Source organism: Grampus griseus (assembly GCF_964374135.1).
Source record: "Grampus griseus genome assembly, chromosome: 5".
In the NCBI taxonomy this organism is placed as follows: domain Eukaryota; kingdom Metazoa; phylum Chordata; class Mammalia; order Artiodactyla; family Delphinidae; genus Grampus; species Grampus griseus.
The window spans coordinates 98,439,735-98,462,509 of NC_138998.1; the positions used below are offsets into that span (position 1 = coordinate 98,439,735).

The 22,775-nt window shown below is 35.6% G+C and overlaps 1 protein-coding gene across 4 annotated transcripts in view; it reads right to left on the reverse strand.

The window, feature by feature from the left end:
• Positions 1-22,775, reverse strand: part of EPHA6 (EPH receptor A6) — a gene marked incomplete at its 5' end in the record, with an annotated part of 858,058 nt that overhangs the window by 103,915 nt on the left and 731,368 nt on the right. For all 4 annotated transcript variants that reach the window (XM_082654547.1, XM_082654545.1, XM_082654546.1 and 1 more), the window contains one exon: positions 18,539-18,748. In XM_082654547.1, coding sequence (XP_082510673.1) covers positions 18,539-18,748 — 210 coding nt within the window. The remainder of the gene's footprint in view (positions 1-18,538; positions 18,749-22,775) is intronic.

The window sequence follows — 22,775 nt, forward strand, 5'->3', positions numbered from 1 at the left end:
GTGTCCTGGCCTCCTGAGATACCCTCATGAAAGAAGAATCTTCCATTTCTCAGGGCACTTTCAAATCCTTTAAACTTCCAGTTTATACCTTGTTTAATCCTTGGTTATTTTACTTAATGTTTTAAAACATGTTTCACCTTTACTTTTTTTCTTCCCTGTTTAATTAATATTTAATTTTTTTTAAGTTTTTCTTTTTTTTTTTAAGTGGGAATCAGGAGATATTTGCAAAAGGGGACAGGCTGATTGCCTAAGCCCAATGCAAAAGAGGCTTGAATCTGTTCTTTCTTCCTCATCTCCCTCCTCTTCCCACTCCCTTAGCTCTTAAATTTTGAGATACTAAAGAGATCTCTGTTTCCTATTTGAGTTCTTGTTGGTCTCCAGGACTTAAAAGGAAGACCTGAGGGACAGGATGGCAGCCTGAATCATATATACATAATGCTTTTGACATCTTGATATACACTAAGGGAAATAAGTATAGTTTTCCACCCAAAGAGCAAGTTACTTTTCACAAATTTGCCAAGGAGCAGTCGGAGCAGTGCTGATTTGTCCATGCAGCTCATGAACTATGTATATAGAGACTACAAGGACATCCAGGAGAGGAAATCCAACTGTGTAAATCTCCAACTTGAGCACATTTGTTTAAACCCAAAAGAGAAATTGTGAAAGATGTGATGGGGTAGTATTGCTTAAGGAGGACCCTGTAAATGAAGGTAAACCTTGTTACAATTTTAATTTTAGGATTCTTTTACTTAAGTATTAAAATTTCCCCTTTAATGGCCTGGTTTAAGGATAAACAACTAACATACAACAACCACCACAGAAAAAAAAAACTGATTTTTCAGGGGAAAATTTAACACATCTCCGTTTTCAGCTCTTTAGGACTTGATTAGTGTGATAAACTGAATGTTTGTGTCCCTCCAAAAATCATATATTGAAGCTCTAAACCACCCCTCCCATGTGATGGTATTCAGAAGTGGGGGCTTAGGGAGGTTACTAGGTTTGGATGAGGTCACAAGGGTGGGGCCCCATGATGGGATTAGTGTCCTGAAAGGAAGCAAAGAGCTCTCTGTCTTTTCATAATGTAAGGACACAGTGAGAAGGTGGTTCTCTGCAAGCCAGAAAGAGAGCTCTCACTGGGGAACTGAATAAGCCAGAAACTTGATGTTGGACTTTCAGCCTTCAGAACTGGGGGAAATAAATTCCTATTGTTTAAGCCACCCACTGTACAGTATTTCCTTATGGCAGCCCAAACTGACTAGCAGAGTTAGGCTGAGAAAATGTCTAATAGGCATTTTAGTTTGGATGTCTGAGAACCTGATTATATACTTAAAAACTAGAATTTGCAGCTTGAAAATCAAAGTTTTATAAACTGTAAAATGTCTCAGTAATAGTTCCTCATCCCTCATAAGCGTCAGTGTTCTATAAAGTTTCTTTAGTGTTTGAAGCCAGTGGAGGAGCTCTTGAACTATGTTAATATCTTTCTTAAGATGAACATCGGGGCTTGAGACACCTCCATGTAAGGTGACCGACATTAGGGAGCTCAGTTTTTACAATTTTTTTGCTCTGAACTTCTTTTGATAATGTTGTACCAAAAAAACCTTTATCAATATTTCACATTTATATGAAAAAATGCAGTGCATAGTATGAGGATTCAGAAAGTCTGGCAGTGCTATGGCACTACACAAAGAGATGTTATTTCTGGATTTACAAAGATGATAGGGAACTAGTATTTTCCACTTTATTATTGGAAGTAACTCATCTTAGAAATGCAGTGAAAAAGGCTGCACCTGAAGTGAACTATGAGCAAGTGTATTGATAGAAATGACAAGATATAGAAAGGAGTCATTGAAAACTGGAAAAAGAATTCAGATTAGACCAAAATAGACTAATGTCGTAGATACTTTTTATGAATTTTCCCTAAGAAGAAATTGGAATTTAATATTAGAATGTTATTTTCTTGTATGTTGAGTAGACCTATGGTTAATGTAATATCTGGTAAAATGTATTTTGTTTTATTTTTATAACATAGGTTCAGGGTACTTTAAGTAATCCTTTTGTCAACCCCACAAATCCAGAACTGAAGAATACTCTCCAGATATTGTCATTTATTGATCTTTACTGACAGAGTCTCTGTGACTATGACAGCTAAGATTCTGGGCCAGTACAGACAAAATCAGGCAAGAAGTACACCTTACAAAATGCTGTTTTAATGGGGCATATTTCTGTCACATTGTGCCACATTCATATTTCATTTTTGTTTTCCTTACTCTTGTTTGTTTATTTCTTGAAAATTGTGACATACATCCCTTATCCTCTCTTCTATATTCTAGGCAATTGTTCTAGGCAAGTTATATTCAAGCTACATACAGTGAAGGACAAGGGACTTTACAGTCTGGTCACAATACCTTTCAAATCACAAAGTTCAGACTCATCTGTACTGCACTTCCTGCCAATGTGAATGGCAAGATGGTTACAATTTAGACAGCAGAGGGACATGAGGAGTTTTACAAAAGTTTTATTAGAAATGTGACCCAGATTAACCTCAAAAATTCAAAGTAGAAAACCAGTAAAAATGAATATATAGTGATATTTTAAAAAAATCAAGAGGGGCTTCCCTGGTGGCGCAGTGGTTGAGAATCTGTCTGCCAATGCAGGGGACATGGGTTTGAGCCCTGGTCTGGGAAGATCCCACATGCCGCGGAGCAACTAGGCCCGTGAGCCACAACTACTGAGCCTGCGCGTCTGGAGCCTGTGCTCCACAACAAGAGAGGCCGCGATAGTGAGAGCCCCGCGCACCATGATGAAGAGTGGACCCTGCTTGCCACAACTAGAGAAAGCCCTCGCACAGAAACGAAGACCCAACATAGCCATAAATAATAAATAAATAAAAATTTTTTAAAAAATCAAGAGAACAGTGCAAAATACCAAAGGAAGTATAATGAATATTATATCTTAAGATTGTTATTATAACCCTCTTTCTGTCCATGTTTTATAAGTTTTCAAGTAGGAATTAAGGGGACTTCCCTGGCGGTCCAGTGGTTAAGACTCTGTGCTTCCACCTCAGGGTGTTTGATCCCTAGTCGGGGAACTAAGATTCCACGTGCCTCACTGTGCGGCCAAAAAAAAAAAAAAAAAAAAAAAAAAAAGTGGGGGAAAAAAAAGAGTAGGAATTTAAAAAGTATATTTAGCCAGAAATAGAATTCACGATATCAGACAAAATGTTCTGCTTTTTTCTTGAGACTTCCTTATATTCTCTTGTTTCAGGATGAGGAAAATAACCATTTACAAATAGCTTTCCACATTATCTTACTAGGCGCTAAGTCGGCTTATATTTTTCTGGGCTATTTCTAACACTTGATTAAATTTGCAATAGTGTTGGTAGGATGGGGGAAATTCTTACCTGAACAAATGTGGTCTAAATTCTGTGATTATATAGCCTGTATATAATCTGTGGTAACGCAGGAAAATAATTTAGAATTGTTTTATTCAAAATTATTTTATATAATCACCACACTCATATCCAAAATAAATTTGGGAAAACATATCCGTAAAATAGGTAGCATTTATTTTTCAAAACAGTGCCTGAGTTGCTATTATTATTTCAGGTAATTTTCCTGATACTACAGAAAATCCACTGGAGTAGTTTATATTTCAATATTCTTTTCTGGTTTAACCCTGTCTTCATTAACTATGGTTTATCAGGTTGCTAGTTTCATTTATCTACCCTTTTCCCCCTTATATGTATCAATTATATATAAGCTACTGTGCTCAAATCTCATTGCCTTAAATCTTCTAAGAATCATGGTTTCCTTCTTGCCCTTCGAGACATCTTCAAGGTCTCTTAAACGTTCTCAAAACTATGAGTTTCATTTATATGCAAGAAAACTTAGCATTGGCATTTAAAAATGTCAATGAAAAGTCTGCATGTTTTATTTTCCTTTCTACTAAGTTTCTCTCTACTTCTTTGTCTTCCACCCGATTTATTTTAAACATGCTGCTTTCACTTACTTTAACAATTCCTTTTTCTGACTTTTCATTTGATCTTTTCACTGGGATTATTTTTCCACTTATACCTTAAATTTTATAGATAAAAACACTGACTAAATCATTTTAAAGTCCAGTATTGGAATCTCAATATGAATGTGGGTAACTTCTCAGTTAAATATTAGAAGTCAGTTTTCTCTGATCCTTCCTCCCTTCTTATGGGTAGATAGTTCAGAGTTACTAAGCTTTAGTAAACAACACAAAAGTAAAATCCTTGTAAATCGGGGCTTATTAAAATGTACATCTTCTATCTCAGACAATACTAAACTAAGAAAAACAAAGTCACTCTTCCTTGATTTCCAGAAACCTTTTCAAATGTCCTGTGTCCTATTCATTCACCACAAGGGGGCATATGTGTACAAGTGTATCATGACCCTTTGGCAGCATCATTTTATGATGATTACATGCAAGTATTATTTTGTTTTGTTTTATCATGCTTTTATGTCTTTTTTCCCCTAGTATGTGTACTTTTTATAAACTGTTCCTAAGACGACTGTATTTTCTAATATTGAGTGTGTAGAATGAATTTCACTTTAAAACCAGAAGATATATTCTACGTTAAAACTCTAGAAACTGCAACTCCAGCAGTTTCTACTATTTCCCATAAGCCGCATAGCACAGGGAGATCCACTTGGTGCTTTGTGACCACCTAGAGGGGGGGGATAGGGAGGGTGGGAGGCAGGGAGACGCAAGAGGGAAGAGATATGGGAACATATGTATATGTATAACTGACTCACTTTGTTATAAAGCAGAAACTAACACACCATTGTAAAGCAATTATACTCCAATAAAGATGTTAAAAAAAAAGACATATTGGAGTTCAAGCAAAATCTAATCATGTCCAAGTACCCTGAAACCCCATCAACTTTAGAGATATTAAACATTCAATGGCATAATCTGAAACACACATAATTGTTTTAAGACTCTGAGATAAAATTCAGCACCTGGGGCAGCTACATGACTTTGCTGAGGAGAGTTATTCATGTTTTGGCCACAGGTTATAGTTATATCATTGTTTAAAGTATTTTCATAAAATTTTACAGGCCTTCCATAAGTGCCCAGAGAGGGGCATACATTTCCACATCAGTCAATATTGGAGAAAAATGACCATCACAGATAAAGAGAAGAAACTGCATGAAGGTATAGCAAAGTGGCGACTAGTGAGGCCATCAAAACAAAGGTAACAACAGAATAAAAAATTAACATCAGGACTAACAATTTCACTCTTCATTATTAAGCATGTTTTACACTGAAAACTATCTTCTAAGAGAAACTGAAAACAAAATTTGGGCTACATGGAATATATATTCAAAGAATAAGGTCTCGGGGCTTCCCTGGTGGTGCAGTGGTTGAGAGTCTGCCTGCCGATGCAGGGGACACGGGTTCGTGCCCCGGTCTGGGAAGATCCCACATGCCGCGGAGCAGCTGGGCCCGTGAGCCATGGCCGCTGTGCCTGCGCGTCCGGAGCCTGTGCTCCGCAACGGGAGAGGCCACTACAGTGAGAGGCCCGCGTACCGCAAAAAAAAAAAAAAAAAGAATAAGGTCTCTTAGTGTGACCATAACAAATCTAACTTCCCCTCGTCCATGCCACTCACCTTCCCTCCTCTCCCAACCCCTTTCCCACTATATTGACAAATCTTTTACCTGCCTGTGACTTTTGTCTTACTTAATGATGTGTTAGGCTGGGGGAGGAAATAATTGGATATGTGTCTTGATTATATTAGGGCAGTTAAGCGAGATAGGACTTTTAGATAACCAGTTTCACAATCACCTGGGTGTTTATTAAAACCCCAGATTTCCGGATCATACCTTGCTACTCCTCCCACAGACCTGCTGAATGAAAATGACTCTCTGGGGCTGGGAATTGGGAATCTGCATTTTAAATAAGTGCCTTAGGTGATTTTTATGCTGTTCATCTTAATAGAGGCTACAATCAATACTTTAGCTTATTATCTTGTTGGTTGTTATAATATTTCTGTAGATAGTAGCCAGTATTATCAAGTCTATTCAAGATGTGGTTATAAACTCCAAGTTTATAACACACTGTTTTTTCTACTATATTATGTCTATAGTGTTTTCTTCATTACGTAATGATTCCACATACATATTAGCCTATTGTAATGCTCTGATTATAAATTCTATTGAGGGTGGGGTGTATATGAGGGTGTAATAGCTTACCCCTTGCCTTTGTTAGTTATTACTTTCTACGAATAATACAACTTGGTTCTATCGAATTTACATGCTGTGGAGCAACTAAGCCCGTGCGCCACAACTACTGAGCCTGCATGCCACAACTACTGAAGCCCGCTTGCCTAGAGCCCGTGCTCCGCAACAAGAGAAGCCACCGCAATGAGAAGCCCGCACACTGCAACGAAGAGTAGCCCCCGCTCACCGCAACTAGAGAAAGCCCCCGCGCAGTAACAAAGACCCAACGCAGCCAAAAATAAATTAATTAATTAATTTAAAAAAATCTCTGAGCCCTCAAAAAAATATATGTTATAAACACTTAAATTTAAAATGTTGGGGCTTCCCTGGTGGCTCAGTGGTTGTGAGTCTGCCTGCCAATGCCAGGGACACGGGTTGGAGCCCTGGTCAGGGAGGATCCCACATGCCATGGAGCAACTAGGCCCGTGTGTCACAACTACTGAGCCAGGGCACCTAGAGCCTGTGCTCCACAAGAGAAGCCACCGCAATGAGAAGCCCGTGCACCGCAACGAAGAGTAGCCCCTGCTCGCCGCAACTAGAGAGGGCCCACATGCAGCAACGGAGACCCAACGCAGCCAAAAATTTAAAAAGAAGTTGTCTTCCCTTAAAGAGATTTTACTTTTATAGTATATATGAAAAACAAAATTTTTTACCACTAAAAAGAACAAGGTAATGATTCAGTTTCTATAAAAAAAACAGAATTAAGGATCAGAATGTGTTAGGACCTAAATTATTCAATAAACATTATCTTTATGTATAATTCATTTAGCAGCTGCCTGTTTATGACACATATTATACACTGATTAAGAGCATGGTTAAACAACTGAATAATGTGCATGCTTCATATGATAACACTCCGTTCTTACTGCAAGTTTAAAGAAGCAGAACTAGGTATAGTGAAACTCTGTGTGTTTATGCTAATTAGAATAGGTCATGATTTGAATATAAGCTAGTATTTATGGATCATGAATGCATTCAGAACTGTTCCTTGCAGAGGGAGAGGTCCAAGGGAAAGTTTAAGAAAGTTATTTGCGGTCTCCTTTTCAGTGGCCTGTAGTGAACCATGGCTGTAAATGTTTGCTGTATGAAAACCTGATTGGTGTAGCTAGCATAAACCAACAAAGGGATAGCCAGGTGAGAAAACAGAGAAAATGGGGAAAAAGTATTTATTTCTTAACAAGGATGCTGATAAATTTTTGAGTGTTTGAAATTCAATTTTGTATCTTTTAAAAGTATACTTCAGAATTCGATAGCACTTTCTCTAGCTTTTGATCTCCTAATGATTGTTTATAGGCTTGGAAAAGCTGATGATTGTGGAGCTTAATGGTAGGCCCTAGGGTGACAATGAGGGATAGGTATTGAATTTGAAACTGTGGAAGAATCTGAGGTTTCATGGAATATTGCCCAGAATTCCATTTAAAAAAATCAGTAATGGTAATGTTCATTTCCTTAATCTCTTCATCTTTCATTTAAAAATAAATGTTACCCAGTGAAATGACCTCCATCTTCTTGATTAGAAAAGTCACATGAAAACAATCAAACAAACATGTTGTTTATTCACCAACTAATACCAGGGAGAAAAATTTTTAAATATACTGATCAGAAAGATATCTTGGAACTCTGCCAGGAGGTATTTCTCTATTTCTATAACATATGTTGTTTTCTTTCTCTTAGCATGAAGTAAAATATTCATTGCAGAATACTTTAAAAAGTTCAATAAACAAAAGAACAAGAAACATTTTGAGATATGTGTGTATTTGTAATATATACCACCAAAGACTAAGAGATCATTCTCCTTATTTCTCAATCTTCAAAGACTTTCAACTACTGCTATTCATTATGTTCCGCATGGGTCTCAGAGGTGAGAAACAGAAGGAAGTTTGCATAGGACAGGACAGAATTTACATTGGGAAGTACTGGAGAAGGAGGAAGATTCAGCTGTGGAACAGATACTTTCCTTTAACAATGTCATTATAGCAATAGTTAATTGACATTGTTCCTAACGTAATAGCCATGTGACTTGAGCACATCACTTAATTTCTTTGGGCCTCAATTTCCTTACTTGTTAAAAAATATATAAATATATAAATACATACTCACATACGTTGGCAGAGCTATTGACACAAGATATCTCAAGTATCTTCACCATTCTTTATGTTTTCTATTACCAGCTTACACAAAGCTACCATCATTTCTTGTCTAGGATGAGGCAAATGAATCTTTTGTTCTCTCTTTTGCCCTCTACAATTCATTCCCAACATATCAGGCAGAGTGAGCTCTTAAAAAACACAAATTCTGTTATGTCCTCAACTGCTTAAAGTTTTCCAATGGCTTCATTTCATAGTTAGTCTACTCCTTTCCATGACCTTTGAGTTTATACAGAATCTGGCCTCTCAGTCCTAGTTTCCTACCACTTTCCCTGATCTCTCAGTGTGTCAACCATCTTGGTCTTATTCCTACTTCTAAAATGTGCCAAGCTTGTTCCCTAAGGTTTAGGATCTATATTTGTTTTCCTTCACCTCAGAACATCTGTCTTCAGATCTTTTCTTGGCTGGTACCTTTACAATTTTCAGGTCTCATTTCAAATGACACCTCATTAAAGACGTATTTTCTAGCCATGCTTCCAAGGTAGCTACTCAATTTTATTTTTTATGTTTTTATTATATATCCAGCATCTATCACTATCTAAGACTGAGATTCCTCTTTCTCTCTTTTTAAATTTTGTTTATTATCATTATTCCCACCATACTCAAGGCTGTAAGCTCCAAAAGAAAAGCTTATTCATTGGAATATCTCCAGTCCTCAGAACAGTATCTGGCACAAAATAGGCACTCAACACACATGTTGTATAAAATCTCAGACTGTAATTACACATGATTATTTAATGCCTGTCTTCTCCCCAGACCTTAAGTACTTTAATCTCCAATTTAGCACCCAATAATATTAAGATATACATGTTAGATGAATAAATTATGATTATTTAATCCTCAAACTAACTGTATATTTACAGTCTGCTTAGATAATTTAGTCAGTTTGTGTGACTGAGGTGATATTTTACTTAAACTCATGTTTTCATTTTCCTATTTACATTACCTATTAATCTGGAGGTTTTCTTATGTGTTGATTACTGTATCAGAATGTCTTCAGATACAAGTCATAGAAGGCCCAATTCTCAGTAGCTTAAGCAAATAAAATATTTAACTAAATTATAAAAAAATAACTGGAGTAAGTAGATTCTGTGTTGACATAGGTGCTTAACAATTTCATCAGAGAACCAGGTTCTTTTGCTCTCCTACTTGGCCATCTTTAGCACTGGGTTTGTCTCCTTAGGCTTGTTGCCTCATGACTGAAAGATGGTTGTCACAGCCCCAAGCCTATGTCCTTCCAAAACTATAATCAAGGCAATAAAGAAAAGAAGGGGCCAATTCTACAAAGCTCTCTCAAGAAAGAGAGCTTGGTTACATCTTGATGTAACCAAGATGTGGTTCTTGGTTACATCTTGATGTAGCCAAGATGTGGCTCTTGGTTACATCAAGCCTATTTATAATAGACTTCAACCCCAAAATTTTCCCCACAGTTGCCAATCTCACTTTCCTTTACGTTTAAGTGACCTGTCAAAGAGTAAAATTTAAGTGTCAGAGGAGAATGGTATAAGTATAACAGGCTTATGTATAAATCATGATTTATTTCTTGGACCTGAGTTCATCATAAACATCCAAATAAAGATTTTATTAGCAAGGAAGAGACGACAAGAGAGGCTGGGTAGCCAACTAACAGGGTCTGCCACAAACAGCATAAATAACTGATAACCTTTTTCAATTTATTTACCATTGATGTGAAGCTCTTTACACTGGGAATAAGTAAGTCTTCATAGAGCTTTCATGTGATTTATCCTGTATTTATAATGTTTTCCTTTCCAGTTTTTTATTGTCAGAGGAAAAAAAAAGCATTTTTTCCACATCAGAGATAAAACTAGAAATTAAGCATTAGTAATGACTTCTTTCTTCAGATGGTACCTTTGAAACTCCAGGGCTAAGGTCAGCAGTTTTGTGTACATTGCCTTGTTTTTTCTTTTCTCTGCACAAGCAAGATGGGCCAATGAACACTGTACTTTCTGCTTGCTAAACATCCGCTGATTGATCTTCCCCAGGAAATCAATTTAGTCTGGGTTTATTCTAAAATCACTGGGAGCAGGGAGAGAACCTCTGAATTACACAGCGTTGGATGTTGCAAAAACAAGCAGCACTTGGTATTTCCTGTGGTTCTTGGTTACATCAAGGTGTACGCCAAATATCTTGAGAACTGTGACTGGTCTTTGATTATTCCTCATTGATTAGCACTTACACTAGAAGGATTGGATATATTCAGATGTTTGTAGGTATTAAAATATTATATATTATGTGATTTTTATGAACAATTTGTCTTGGGTCTTATCCATGCTACAGGCATCGACCAAAACATTGGTAGAATGTTTTCAGAGACTTCAAAATAGAATTATCCCGTTTGTGAATACCCTGACCCATTGTCATAATTGCTTCAATGTCTGTAACATTTGCTGCTTTCTACTGTAATTATTTCATCTCCTTATGATACATTGAGGATTGTCTTAGGCTTACTCATTTGGTGGCTTGTGACTAACAGTGACATCAGAGAAAAAAATTAATATAATTTTACTGAAAACAATGTTCTTATAGTTTCAATCACTTTCTTTCTACCATTTTCTTATTTGTGTAATTATCAGCAATTAATTAAGCAGCCACTAAGTAGTATATTAATCTAGGTGCTGAAAGCGTTAAAAAATGTAAAAGATAAATAACCTGCTCTCTAGGGTTTTATAAAAATCTAAAGGGATTCATTATTTTAGGAAAAAAAAAAAAGAAAACTACTCGTAAGTCACCCCAAGCCTTGAGCACTGAACAGAAAGTTTCTTAGTGGTCTCTTGTCTTCAGTAATGTCTTCCCAGGTCTAAGGCCTTAGGGTCCTTTCTTTAAAATGTATATTGGAAAGACACAAGACTTACATCTACAAAGGATTTGCTTTTGTACATGCTTTGCACAAATGACAGATGGGGGTTTTCCCAAAGCATGGCTTGGCTTCTTAATGGTATGTATGACTGAACAGGATGGTCTTCTCTCTAGCTTCAAGGTTTCTGATAGAGCAATCTGCTTTGCACAGTCCTTTTCTACTCTGTGTATGATAATCTTCAAACCCGTTTCCTGTGTTTGACTACCAAGAGCTCTGTAATGATCATAAACCCTTGTTTCCTAAGCTTCAGAGATGAGACCTTTCCAGGAAATCATTCTTTGGATATTATCTGATATTGTTGATTCCCATTTCCATCTTATGCTCAAGACCTGCCATTGTCAATTCACCTAAGTAGTACATTTCAAAGAGGTCTGTGCCCTCTGATAGCACTGTCCCAGAAAATTACCATGAAGCTTTTGGGTCTCTCAGCCTGTGATCCAAGCTGGTATGTATGGTATTTATCTCTTGAACAGTTATTGAATATTCTTGCTTTGCACTCAGAACATGTTCTCTCTGGTTTAGTATAAAGCTTTGTTGCCCTTTCATCTGCATTGTTGTGGATTTGCTTTCTGGCACTTGGGCTCAAAGTGTGGACACACTAATTCCTGAGCATATAGTTTTTATACATTAGATCATTAGAATATCCTTACAAAAAGTTTATATTGACAAGAATTTATAAAAACTGTCAGATTTTCTGCTCATGAATTAGTCCATCAAACAAACACTTGCTGGTTCAAGGGCACTTTTTTCCCTTTGAATTTAGGAAACCATTAATATTGGCACATCGATTTCTTCCTCTTCAGCTAATTATAATAGTCTGTATATTTGACTGATTTTGACTGACTACTATCATAATACCTGTCAGGTGAGAACTGTTTTTGGGAAGAGTCATTTTGTTGTTTTTCCCAAATGGCATAGCTCCTTTCTTAGTGATGAATTCAGTTTATCAAGCCAGGATTTTATTGTTTTTCATTCTTCCAAGGTTTATTTGTTCACCACCTTTTTACTGAAAAAGAAGTTATTTAAATCTTCACATTATAGCTTTCTGATAACATAGCTATTTTTCTCACTTTTTTTCTTTATATTCAGGCTGCTGAATTACATTTGCCTAGAGGAAACTCTCATTTCCTTTTCTCGAATTTTTCATCAAATTCTGTGCAGAAACCTGTCCTTATTTCTATTTATGTTAACGATATGTAGCTTCATGGGGGCTAGTAGTTTTCACGGTCCTCTACCCAAGAGTGCCTTTGTGCCCGAAGCTGTCATATCACTTCATTTTTTTGCTTGGTTAAATCTTAAGGAACAATTGAAGTACAAGTCATTTTTCTGGTTGGCCCTGGTTCACCTCCATAGACTTACTGTAAGATGCACTTTGCCACATGGTGTACCTCAGCACAGTGTAACCTCTGTCATCAATGACTTGATGGACAGAGAATCTTGGGGTAGGATCTCAAAGGATAAAGTTTTATTTTTCAAAATCCAGAAATATCAGAAACATCTCTCAGTACAAGTCCTTTTATTTAGTGCATTGGATACCATATGATTTTAAATGAAAGCATTTAAAAATATTTTACTGCATAACATTTTAAAGTAACTCTTTTAGTTAAGAGACAGAAGTGAGTGAAAATTCTGAGTAGGTTTTATTAGCAGGTTAAGCATGTTCTCCAAGCAAATCTCAACTATTCATGTTAAATTAAAGTTCTTAGAGGCAGAATAGTGAATGATCTAAAATACTTTTTATCTCATTTTCATTAAAAATATTTACTCTTAAAGCTGGACATGTCTCAAGATTTAAAAATTCACATCAAAAAGTCAAGCCAGGGACTTCCCCGGTGGTCCGGTGGTAAAGAATGTGCCTTACAATGCAGGGGACGCGGGTTCAACACTTGGTCAGGGAACTAAGATCCCACATGCCGTGGGGCAACTAAGCCCACACACCACAACTACTGAGCTCACATGCCTCAGCTAGAGCCCACATGCCACAAACTACAGAGCCCACGGGCTCTGGATCCCTCGTGCCACAACTAGAGAAGAGAAAACCCACATGCTACAACTAGAGAGAAGCCCGCACGCTGCAATGAGAGATCCTGCATGCCTCAGCGCCTGCTGTAACTAAGACCTGATGCAGCCAAAAAAAAAAGTCACGCCAACCTAGAAACACTTGAGTTAAGGGTAAAGGAGAAAGGTGCATGTCTTCTTAGATTGACTCTTCTCACATCTTACGTAGAAGAGGGGAGGTTAAGAGTTGGAGCTTGGAGAGGTCTTATGAATGCAAAGTAAATAGAATTAAGATGTTAACAGAACTGTGATTATACGGATTATGTGTTGTCAATAATGAGACTGTACTTCAACTAGGAAAGTACTTGTATGCAAATATCACTATCAAAATAAAAAGCAAACTTTGTCTTCATAACACAAGTGAACACAATTGAAAATCAGTATCAAGGAATTTTAGAATTTTTACAGATATTGTGATAAAATGATTCTTCCATTTTGTTTCCATCTTTAAACTATAAGAAATGGAGCTACTCATTATAGTTAAAAAAACCTCTGAGCAGTAACTGCCATTGTACCATATCTTAAATAAAACTTATCTCTTAAAACAGACAAGTGTGAGCCATAATATATCTTTTAATGTTCTTTTTGGGTAAATAGGACCTCATTTCCATACTTGAGAGCAAAGAGGCTTAATATTTTCAATGTAAGTTTAAGACTTGTTGCTTAGCAATATTCAAATGAGAGAGAGTCCCTCCTCCAGAACTGGCTATAAAACAATTGTCCGTGTGAATGTGTGTTAGATTCAGTAAAGGAAGAGATTTCTTAGTACTTAAATTATAACGAGATATGAGACCATGTAATCAAATGAGAACAATCCAACTCAGTAAATTTTGTGCAGATTGTTAGCTACATATCACTAATTGTATATGTATCATTAGGTGTGGTTCATAATCATTCACCAACCTCTCCTCATGAAGTGCCTGGTAGCCTCTTTATAGAATTGGCATGTAAAAGCAAGGCCTCTCAGTCCTTGTCTAGATCCTATTTTTGTGCATTTTTTCCCTTCTATCTTTAGCCCACATTTCTTGGCTTTCATGCCTTCACCAGTTCTTGATGTCCCTTTGCAAAGGCTTGATGTATTTTAGTACAGAGCTTACCAGGAGAATCTGCTACTCCTGTAGTTGCCTTTCAAGCTGCATTGCCCACTCTGGGTGTCTGAACATCTGTCTGAACGCATTTATTATGCATTACTTGTTCAGTTAGTCTTGGTCCTCTCTCTGTGCAGCCTTTTATCTCTTCTCAAGAATCCCTTTAGTTTTAGTAATTGGCCCTCCAAGGGATAGGGCCTTAAATATGGTAGCTCCATAATAAACTGTATTGAATATATGTTGAATGAATAGTCTTAGACTTGATGCAGGACATGCAAAAAACACTCTTAAGCTGCAGGGAGAAATACTAGAATTTCTGCTTATTATCAGTTGTAAATCCCATCCTTTTATTTACTTTAGTGTATTTTATAGTGTAGACAATACATTCTCATACATTCCATGGATAGGTCTTCTAACTAGGGGGCTAAAGTCTCAGTAATTGTTGGCAGAGTAATTTCTCTTGTCTCATCTCTTTCTGGTCTGGTCAGTCTGGCTCCAATGGCCATTCTGCTGTGGTAGGCTCCACCTACCACAGGCTGACCAGTTCAGCATGATAGCCAGTACTGGGGTCACAATGGTCACCCCATCTTTCCAGCCTGTCTTTTAACCAGTTCTTACTGCTCTTTGCTGTGATATGTGCTTTCTATATTGGCAAAGTCATCATAATGGAAAATGTTTATTTATTTTGCCCCTGTATTGATTCGGAAAGGGTAGTTTCAATGACTACTTTCTTGAAGTATACAAAAAACCCCACCTTTATCTATGATGTCTTCCTGGTTTTAAAACCCTTCACAAGCCTCCCTACCTCCAAATCCTTTGTGATACAGATAAAAACATTTATTAAAAAAATAAGGAAATAGCAATTATACAGCAAGAGAAAGAGTCAAAATCTTTTAAGGTAAAAGGTATGTTCCAGGAAAGCTGTATACAGATAAAACTTTTAAAAATGAAATCCTACTTTAAAAAATGTATCAAGAGAGCTTGCTATTTATTTTCATTTTAACATTTTTATAAAGCAAAGAATCAATTTCATATAAATGACCATTCTTCTTTATTTTATTTTACAGGGCTTGCTTGAACTGAGGTATATCTTCACTAGGCAGTAGTTTTCTGTCTCATTCCTTTTAACAGGAAATACAAAAAGTACAGTTATATAAACACCTAAAATTTTTACACAAAATTTGAACAGAATGACACCGCTCAATCTGGCATTATCTTGATGACTTTGAGACAGAGTACCTGTGACCTTTTGTTATAATTCTGCTTTGTAAGTTAGCCAAGTTATCTTTAATAAGGATTCTCTGTCTTGATTAATAAAACATCACCATTCAACTAGTTTTTCAATCCAGAAATACTAGTGTCATCTTTCAGTCCTTCTTCTTCCTTATAATTCATATCTAGTTAGTTATTGAGTCTTGTAAATTATACATTCATAACAATTTTCAATTTTCCTCCCTCTTTATTCCAACCACTATTGCCCTAATTAAAGCCATATGACCTTTTTGGTCTATAGCAATAATGCCCTAACTGGTCTTCCTGTTACCAGTCCTCCTGTCCTTCAAGCTTTCCTTCACACTGTTTCAATAATATTTTCTAAAACATGTATGTATTTTATTATTCCTCTACTTAAATCAATCAATGTCTGTCTCTTAATTACTATTGAAAAACCTTCAAATTTCCTGATGCGCCACCCAACTACCATCACAATTATTCCTAAGAAACCTGGCCCCTCCACTGCTTCTCGCCCCCATTCCAAACTGTCCACATTTGTGTAAACATTCCCATTCACTTCCCCAAATTTCTGTGTCTTTTTCTCTTTCTGTTTCCTCTATCTGGATCTTCCCCCCAACTGTCTGCCAAATGAAATCTTTTAATATTTGTTTAACTTATCTTCTTTGTGATGCTTTCTCCAGACCTCTGCTTTTTGGTACTTCCACATTTCTTTTACAGACTTTTGCCACATGATATAATGCACTGAATAGTAAAGAAGCATGAGTCTGTCTACCCTGTCAAAAGGCAAGCTCTTCGAAGGCAAGAGGTCTGCTATTTTGAGATTTGAATGTCCATGTTCATTATAAAGTCAATTAACCAGTATATGATATTTTGTACCCCATGATCCTTTGAGCAGTTAGGTATGTCTGAGACTTTTTTTTAAAAAAGTACTTGGTTACATTATTTACCATTTACTTGGTACCTCAAATTCAGAGACTTATTTCTTAATCAAGACATAATCTTGATGAATTGGGAGATTGGGATTGACATACATACACTAATATGTATAAAATGGATAACTAATAAGAACCTGCTGTATAAAAAAATAAATAGAATTCTAAAATTCAAAAAACAAAGACATAATCTATAATTTTCAAGAAGCACTTTTCAGAGTGTTAGTATATGGTGACCTAATTTAATGTTTAATTCTGTAGTCAGATTTAAACTAAGACAGCACTGTTCTAGGCCTCTTAGTCCTTACAATCATATAAGAGAGAAGAATATGTCTGGAATCTGGATGTCAAATCTGACAACAAAATTTATACATGCTTCAGGATTTGAGTTACCCTGTCAATTTTATTAGTATCTTAAATTTAGTTATGAACTTCTCATTTTAAAAAGCAGTTAAAATATTATTTAATATGAATTTCAAGTGTATCTATATAGACATACAGCCAAAGAATCTAGGAACTACTCCTAAATATATTGTTCATTATTTCCTATCTTATTTTATCCTTTTAGTAGATCATACTTGTTGCAATTTTACTGAACATTTTGTTTTATAATATTTTTATAATAATTCTAAATACTGTTCTCTAAGGTTGTAAATAATATGCATAGTAGAAAAATCTTACACGCATTGTTCCATAACTTGAAAAGTCGCTTTAAGTTATACATTTACAAAAATAAAAGAGAAGAAAATAAAAGCCTTGAAAAGAAAATAATTATGACATTTTCCAGTTAGAAAATGGATTTGAAAATACTGCTTTTTCTAAAATGAACAATTTATTTTCAGACTTGATAGAATTTTATTTTTATGAAGCTTTTTGATCAAATTAGAAGATCAGTAGATACTTCTACCTTATATATCAGACTCAGATTAATTTATTCTCCTTAGAACTATATCATTGTTGGAGAAATTAGTGAAAATATCATCAATACATTAATGTAGAGGATTTTTACAAAGCAGACATAGTAAGGGTATAACATGTTTTATTCATAATACTAAACTTGTACCCATTCTAGAGCAGTTAAATACAGTGAGGTTTCAAAAAAAACTCATAGAAAATGAAATAAAAGATAACTAAATAAAAGATTTGCCTCTTTTAAAATAATGTGTAATGTCAGAATAAGAGAAGAGAATAAAAACATCTTGAATAGTTTTACTGACTCATTTTTCATTGAAGCTGAAATGAGTCAATGGTGAGGGTTCTGTTTTAAAAATAACAGACTAGTATAATTTTACAAATTATTAGCTTTTTGACAGCCTGAGACTTAACTCCTTGAAACAATAACCAGAGATCAGTGGAATGAATTGGTTCATGAGTTAAGTTGAGATCGAATTATTGACAGATGATAGTTTGGGTCTCAAGTTTTAGCCTTCTACTCCTGCTCACATTTCCCCCAAGTCCCATTCAAAAGAAGGTTGAGAGTGTATTTATATATCTCCAGAGAAATCTACATTGTTCATTTTTAAGTATGATCAGACGTTCCATAACATTTGCTATGAGAAAAAAATTTTCATTTCCTAACCACTGGTTCTTTACCATCACTGACTTAATTGATTGCACCATTGGCCTGTACAGAACTCCATTTAAACGAGATAACTATTGAAACATCAAAAATACACAGGCAAAGGCAGATTTTTTGTGAGGGCAGTAATGACGTGGATCTTAAGCATGATGTTAAAGTCCCCACAGAGTGGAAGAAAGGAAACAATTAACTGTCAATTCTTTTTTAAACCAGGCACTCAGATAAAACAAATACTTCTCAATTAGGTAATGATGTTAAATTGGGAAAACGACAAATGAGAGCAGAAAATTAGAAAACAAAACCAGAATTACTCTAATAACATTAAAAATAATAAAAGTAAACAAACTATATTGGAAAAGGATGTATAAACTTACAGTTGTTGTATAAGCAGCTTCTGGATCATCTTCCAGCACTCGGGAGAGACCAAAATCAGAAACTTTGCATACTAAGTTGCTGTTGACCAATATATTCCTAGCTGCTAGATCTCGGTGAACATAACCCATATCAGAAAGGTACTTCATTCCTGATGCAATGCCTCGGAGCATACCAACCAACTGGATGACTGTGAAGTGGCCATCATGTTTCTGAAAGAGAATCACAGTTATTTCCATTGATTTATTTTATTATAGTACGTGTGCACGCATGCATGCATGTGTGCCTGTTTGTGTAGGTGTGTGTGGTGTACTAAGTGAAATTCTTGAATTTATTTTACTGGATCCAATGAATGTAAGTATCAAGTTTGCTGATCATTGACTGTGTTCATAACAAAAGATAAAAATTTGTTGGAGATTTAAAGGAAAGGAAAATCTAGCTTGAAGTGATGAAGGAGGGAAAAGAAAGGCGAGAAGAGAATCCACCAAATTAACGTCCAGAAAAAATGATTTCAAAAACTTTAAGTAACAAAAGGAAACTAAAATCGAGTAAGATAGTAGCAAAGACTTCCAAGAAAAAAGAATTCACTTTCCGTAGTAGTGAGCTCCCAAGGCAGTAAAACCTAGGATGTGATGAAAGCTGTGTGATTGCTGGAAATATGGTGAAAAATGATCAACGAAAAAGAAAAACTGATTGCATAAACGAGTTTAGGAAAGTTGCAGGAGAATGGAAAAAAAAAACCCACATGCAAACAGAAAATAACTAGATTTTCCCAATCTTTCCTTATACAGTTGACTCTGAAACAACATGGGTTTGAACTGTGAAGGTCCACTTATACCTGGAGTTTTTTCAATAAATACACAGTTGGCCTTCCTCATCTGTGGGTTCCACCAGCCGGCAGATAGTGTACAGTACTATGTTTACAGTCCTGGGTTGGTTGTATCCGAGGATGCAGAATCCACGGATACACAGGGCTGGCTATGGAACTTGAGCATCTGCATGTTTTTGTATCTGAGGCTGGTCTTGGAACCAATCCCCCGCGGATACCCAGGGAAAACAATATAGAGCAAATATAAAGAAAGGAGTTGGCAATTGACTGAAAACAGGACTATTTTATTATAGTTCCCAGCGGGAAAATTAAAAGAAATATGAATAACAAGCCAAGCACAGCACTGGTATGTAGTAATTAATCCCTTGACTATTTATGCCTCTCACCTTGATTTAAAAAAATATTTTTAACTGAAGTATAATTGATTTACAATATTGTGTTAGCTTCAGGTGTAGAGCATAGTGAGTTAGTATTTTTTGCAAATTATACTCCAGTATAGGTTATTGCAAGATGATGGGTATACAGTATATCCTTATGTATTTTATAAATACTAATCTGTATATATTAATCCCATGCCCTTAATTTGTCCCTCGCCCCTACACTCTCCACACTGGTAACCACAAATTTGTTTTCTAAATAAAAATAATATTTTTTTAAAAAGTAAAAAAAATCCAGTTGTCATTCATACAAGATGTGTGCACCAACAAGACCAGATACAAATAGTACAAGAGTACAAATGTAGAGAAAATGAATATAAAAATAATTTAAGTTTGAAAAATAATGCATATTGTTCTACTTAGTTTTTTGGAGATTGTTGTCATTAATGGGGTTATTGAGAAACATGAGATTCTCAAGTCGGTTTCACACATCGGGTAACATTTATTTATGAATGATATTAAAAATTAATATCTATTAAGAGACTAGAGGACTATATTACCTTATACAGTGTGATAGAGGCATACATAAGAGTATCTCAAAATTTGCAAAGTTAAAGCAGATTTCATGGATATACGATTTAAAACTATAGAGTAGCTTAAACACAGTGACGATTTGACCCTATCACAGTGACATGGTCTCCTGTACAATGATGATTCATCAGTCAGTTAAATAAATAAACTTATATTGCAAATGGAATAAACTTCATCTTACTTATCAACATACGTCCCCGATAGCTCTCTGATAATATCTCCCAACTCAAGTGCAGAGTAAGGAAAAGAACACTCTCTTAAAAGAAACATTCTACAGCAAGAGTATCCATTTAAGCAGGCTCTTCTGTATAATTAATGTATAAAAGATAACCTAGCAAAGAAAATCTTTGGTGTTATTAGCTCTTTATGTTTCCCATCCATCTTCTTAGACAGTGCACAATTAGATGAAATCTGCCTCTTCTGTCATGTACCCTACCTACCTCTCCTCTATTAGGAATCTCAAAGCCTTTGAAAGCATAAATTCTTTTGGACTAGAAAGGATTACACTAATTTTAAAGAGATGGTTCTTCTACGTAGTAGTAAGTGAAGTTATCTGGTATCAACATTTCTTGTCAAGGCAGAATTTCTGTATAGTAGGAAATGTTAATGGATGATCTGAACACTAAAGAGTGCCTCAGTTTCCTTATCTCTACAATGAGAATAGTATAATCTAACTCAGAATTGTAGTGAGAATCACATACAAAACACATAGCACAGCCCATCATTTATTTTAATAATAGTCATTATTTAATAAAAACTTATAATCATATGTAGTTTTTGTCATTTTAATATTAATCAGAAAATTCTCCACTCACTTTCCTGAAAAATCAGTTGGCAACAGAAACTCTTACATTATAAAGAGAAATAGTTACTTAACACCAGGTTGAAATTTAACTTCCTATCTTGTTCTGAGGGTGGCACAAAGCACCAAGTTATTTCTTTAAAAAAAAAGACTATTTTTTGGAACACTTTTAGGTTCAAAGCAAAATTAAGAGGAAGGTACAGAGATTTCCCTTATATCTTCTGCCCCCCACCACATGCATAGCCTCCCCACACGATTATCAACATCCTTCACTGGAATGGTACATTTGTTACAACTGGTGAATCTGCAATGACAAATCATAATCGCCTGAAGTCCATGGTTTGAACATTAGGATTCATTCTTGGTGTTGTACATTTTTGGGTTTGGACAAATGTATTATAACATGTACTCACCATTACATATCACATACTGTTTATGTATAGTATCGTATATCAATAACATAGTACTTTCACTGCTCTAAAAAGCCTCTGTGTTCCACCTGTTTATCACACCTGCCACCCCCCTCCCCTGGCAACCACTTATTTTTTCATGGTCTCATAGTTTTGTCTTTTCCAGAATGTCATATGGTTGGAAGCAGTATGCAGCCTTTTCAGATTGGCTTCTTTCACTTAGTTATATGCATTTAAGATTCCTCCATGTCTTTTCATGGCTTGAGAGCTCATTATTTTTAGTGGTGAATAATATTCCATTGTCTTTATGTACAGTTTATTTACCCATATACTTACTGAAGGACATCTTGGTTGCTTCAAAGTTTTGGCAATTATAAATAAAGCTGCTGTAAACATCTCTGTTTATAGACTGTTTATAGCAGTTTATATAGCTGCAGGCTTTTATGTGGACATAAGTTTTTGATTCCTTTGGCTAAATACCAAGGAGGGCAATAGCTGGATCGTATGGAAAGAGTATGCTTAGTTTTTGTAAGAAACTGCCTGTCTTCCAACGTGGCTGTACCATTTTGCATTCACACCAGCAATGAAGGAGAGTTCCTGTTGTTCCACATCTTCACCAACATTTGGGGTTGTCAGTGTTACTGATTTTGGCCATTCTGATAAGAGCAAAGTGGTATCTCATTTTAATTTTCATCTCCCTGATGGAGAATCTTCACGTCCTTATTTGATAACTGTATATCTTCTATTGTGAGGTTTCTGTTAAGGTGTTTGGCCTTTTCTTTTTCTTTCTATTGTCTTTTATTTCCTTTCAGCTTGCTTTTAAAAAAACTGAAGTATGGTTGATTTAAAATATTATATTAGTTTCAGGTATACAATGTAGTAATTCAGTATTTTTATAGATTACACATACAAAGTTGTTATAAATATTGACTATGTTTCCTGTGCTGTACATTATACCCTTGTAACTTATTTATTTTATACCTAGTAGTTTGACCCATTTTTTAATTGGGTTGCTGATTTAATAGTTTTTCCATATTTTGGATAACAGTCTTTTATCAGATGTGTCTTTTGAAAATAGTTTCCCCAGTCTGTGGCTCCTCATTCTCTTGACGTTGTCTTTTACAGAATAGAAGTTTGAAGTTTTAATGAAGTCCAGCTTATCTCAATTATTCCTTTCTTGCATTGTGTCTTTGGTGTTGTATCTAAAAAGTCATTGCCATATCCAACGTT